The 4,293-nt window shown below is 40.1% G+C and overlaps 1 protein-coding gene across 1 annotated transcript in view; it reads right to left on the bottom strand.

The window, feature by feature from the left end:
• Positions 1 to 3,715: 3,715 nt before the first annotated feature.
• The window catches only part of ephb4b (eph receptor B4b), a 37,739-nt gene continuing 37,161 nt past the window's right edge, over positions 3,716 to 4,293 (bottom strand). The window contains 3 exon segments of the mRNA XM_082145993.1: positions 3,716 to 4,200; positions 4,202 to 4,255; positions 4,257 to 4,272. Coding sequence (XP_082002119.1) covers positions 4,171 to 4,200; positions 4,202 to 4,255; positions 4,257 to 4,272 — 100 coding nt within the window. The 3' untranslated portion in view covers positions 3,716 to 4,170.

Here is a 4,293-nt window from a genome sequence, read left to right as displayed (position 1 = left end):
ATAAGAGAGTTTGATTCACAGATCAGATGAGCTCAGATCAACGGAATTTTTACCATCATCACAGAACGAGACGCGAGTCTCCAAAACACACAAACACACATCAAAATCCATCATGAATTTAAACCCTGTACAATAATCAAACCTCGACTTTGTTTCTTTCTGACTCTGTAATATAAACCCGAAGTGTCAGAACATCCGACTGATATTAAAAAATAATCTGAGAACATAAACACGACGGACGGACTGTAACTGTATCTCGAAGCATGATGGGATGTTTTATGTTCACTCTGGTGTATTTATATTCCTCTTATTCCTTATTTAGAAATTAAGAATTATTTGACGAGGGATTGAAAGCAGCAGGAACACAGGAACAGCAGGAACAGGAAAGCTGCTCACACATTCAGTCTTCATTTTCCCATCTGTCACTGGTTACCGAAGAGAACTGACTTCAGTCTTCAGTTCACACTGACGTCATTGGATCCGCCTCCATCTACTTCTGTACGGCTGTCAATCAAACATTGATAGAAACATGATGTCTGTTTGTAATTCACCGAAAACCAAGCACTTCCTGTAAGATCTTTATGATAAATCACTCACAACCTCCAGTGTTTCAGTTCTATATGGCTGATGATAGGAATCTCCTTTAAAACCCTTCGTTGTGTTGATAGTCTGGTCACTCCATTTGTGTTGCGGGTCAAATTGACCCCCTTTGCCAATGAAAAACATTAGATTTATCTTTAAAAAAAGAAAGAAAGCAAAAGTCTACTGTAGCTTGTCAGAGATTAAAAAATAAAATATGTGAGAAATATAGCCTGTTAACTGTCCGTGTCCAACTTTTTTATTGCATTTTTACCATCATTTGAAAGCTTAAACACTCAAAATTCATCCTGTTTTAAAATGGGAGATTGTGTTACCATGAACTTTAGTCATTCTTTAGTCAAACTTGGAAGAGAACTTGCTTAGACACATGGCTTTGATTTTCTACCAATTTTAGAGGCCTTTTATTTTTTTATTTTTTTATTAAATATGTATTTTATGTAAAATAAAAATGTATAATTCAGCATATTTTGCTGGATCTGTCAGTAGGTCCTTCAAGGTGTCGTGGAGAGGTGAGGGTGTCTAAGACCCAACATCTAGCTACTGGAGTGCCTCAGGGCTTCTCTGCTTCTCTCCTCCATCTACATGTCATCACTAGTGTCTGTCATTCAGGGAACATGGTTTTTTCCCCATCACTGTTATCATCTAGCTACTGGAGTGCCTCAGGGCTCAGTGCTGGGACCACTTCTCTTCTCCATCTACATGTCATCACTAGGATATATCATTCAGAAACATGTTTTTTCCCCATCACTGTTATCATCTAGCTACTGGACTGCCTCAGGGTTCAGTGCTGGGACCACTTCTCTTCTCCATCTACATGTCATCACTAGATCTGTCATTCAGGAACATGGTTTTTCCCATCACTGCTATCATCTAGCTACTGGAGTGCCTCAGGGCTCAGTGCTGGGACCGCGACTTCTCTTCTCCATCTACATGTCATCACTAGTGTCTGTCATTCAGGAACATGGTTTTTCGCCATCACTGTTATCATCTAGCTACTGGAGTGCCTCAGGGCTCAGTGCTGGGACCGCTTCTCTTCTCCATCTACATGTCATCACTAGATCTGTCATTCAGAAACATGGTTTTTCCCATCACTGTTATCATCTAGCTACTGGAGTGCCTCAGGGCTCAGTGCTGGGGACCGCTTCTCTTCTACATCTACATGTCATCACTAGATCTGTCATTCAGAAACATGGTTTTTCCCATCACTGTAATCATCTAGCTACTGGAGTGCCTCAGGGCTCAGTGCTGGGACCGCTTCTCTTCTCCATCTACATGTCATCACTAGATCTGTCATTCAGAAACATGTTTTTTCCCATCACTGTTATCATCTAGCTACTGGAAGTGCCTCAGGGCTCAGTGCTGGGGACCGCTTCTCTTCTCCATCTACATGATATCACTAGATCTGTCATTCAGAAACATGGTTTTTCCCATCACTGTTATCATCTAGCTACTGGAGTGCCTCAGGGCTCAGTGCTGGGACCCGCTTCTCTTCTACATCTACATGTCATCACTAGATCTGTCATTCAGAAACATGGTTTTTCCCATCACTGTTATCATCTAGCTACTGGAGTGCCTCAGGGCTCAGTGCTGGGGACCGCTTCTCTTCTCCATCTACATGATATCACTAGAATCTGTCATTCAGAAACATGGTTTTTCCCATCACTGTTATCATCTAGCTACTGGAGTGCCTCAGGGCTCAGTGCTGGGACCGCTTCTCTTCTCCATCTACATGTCATCACTAGGGTCTGTCATTCAGAAACAAGTCTTAAATTCTTGTGCACTTCCTATTTTAGTTTTGACAAGCTACTTATGAAGGTTTTCTGACTGGCTGTTTTACAAAGTGTTCATTTTGGTGAATTGCATGGAAACCAATGGGGCTTAATTTGACCCCAAACACAATCGATTTTAACCAAAATTTGTACCACATTTCCAAAACACATGCGTGTCAAACATTTACATGCACATTCATGACCCTAAATGAGAAACAGTCAAAATTTCAAGGAGACATAAATAATTTAACAAAATTTTCAAGCATTTTAAAAATCGAAAGTGGCTCAAAGTGACCCGCAACACATAGAAGGTTTTAAATCGGCATGAAATGAAAATTCACCATTTATTTTCTAGACGCATGCTAATCCATAATCGATGCACAGGAAGTCCCGCCCCTACATTTTTTATTTTACAATAATCCGTTTCACTTGGATATTCAACACAATACAGAAGAAAAGATCTGTCGCTACTTCACGACTTTAAAAACTGTCCATAAGTCCTAAACGTCTCTCTAACGGTTATCAGTTCTCTAGAAGACACACACGCCACTTATCAGACCCGTACAAACACACACACACACACACACAACCTTTCACAATCTGATTATCCTGAATTACACACAAACTGTGTTTGTCTTATCAAATGATGAAAAATTTAGTAGCGTGAACAGAGACAGACTGACATGCCTCACTTAACACACACAAACACACACACACTAACAAACAAACACACACACCTTTCACAATCTGATTATCCTGAATTACACACAAACTGTGTTTGTCTTATCAAATGATGAACAATTTTGTAGCGTGAACAGAGACAGACTGACGTCTCACTTAACACACACACACACACACACACACACACAAACACACACACACACACACACACACACTCAGTCATTTGTGACCAATATGCGAGCAGCACCAGGCAGTTACATTTGCTTTCTAGTTCACATTTTCTGTATTTTTTTTTCTGTTGTTTTATTGTCATTTGTATTCGTTTTTATTATATTTCCATACAGTATTTATTAAGTTTTAGTTTATTGGATCAAATATAAACATAATGAGAATGATGTGAAAATGTTGCCTTGGAAGCTGAAGTTTCTTTTTTTATTTCAGTTAATGTTTCATTTCAAGTAATGAAATGTTCTGTAGTTTTAGTTCATGATAAACTGAACACTGATGTCTTAAATCATACAAGCTCTTTTTAAGATTGTTGGTCTGTTTATAATACTGATGTTTCATTGTAACAGTAAAATACTTCAGTGTTTGTCTTCAAGAGCCTGTAATGATGCTGGACGTGCAATAAAACCAACAAAACAGACTTGAATAGCTCTCGGTGGGAGGGGCCAGCATGAGTCTTTAATGTGATTGGTCACACGGTTTACAATCAGTTTGATTGACAGCTCCCACAGTACTTTGGCTAAACAAACATTCGTTCATTATTTGTGCTGTTTTGATACGTACAAAATAATTACAAAATAATCTCACATTATAATAAAAATAATAATTATTAATGAACCTTCAATGTGAAGATCCGATTAAACTCCCATAATGCACGGCGACAGTGACACGTCATATTCCAACGTCCCGTGTTTCCTGTAGAAGTAACTCTCTTCACGAGAGTGAGACGGTCCTGAGACCAGCGGGAAGAATCCATCAGTCCGTATCAAACTAAGAGAATAAGACCCAGAGACTCTCTCTGATTGGCTGGTTCTGTGATGCTCCACAGTGATTGGTCGAACGGGTCGTGGACGGACTGGTCAGTAAGAGCAGAAGCAGGGGATTCTGGGAAGTGTCAGTATCGCAGGGATCCGCTGTGGACTTGGGAGCGTTTGGACGCTGGACAGGATCTTCTTCTGGTGTCCCGCTAAAGTCACGCCCGATCCGCAGAAGATCCCTGAGCAAACAACAACACATC

Source organism: Leuciscus leuciscus, assembly GCF_965113295.1.
Source record: "Leuciscus leuciscus genome assembly, chromosome: 18".
Lineage (NCBI taxonomy): Eukaryota > Metazoa > Chordata > Actinopteri > Cypriniformes > Leuciscidae > Leuciscus > Leuciscus leuciscus.
Note: the sequence above shows the minus strand (reverse complement) of the source record. Positions and strands in the feature narration are given on the sequence as shown.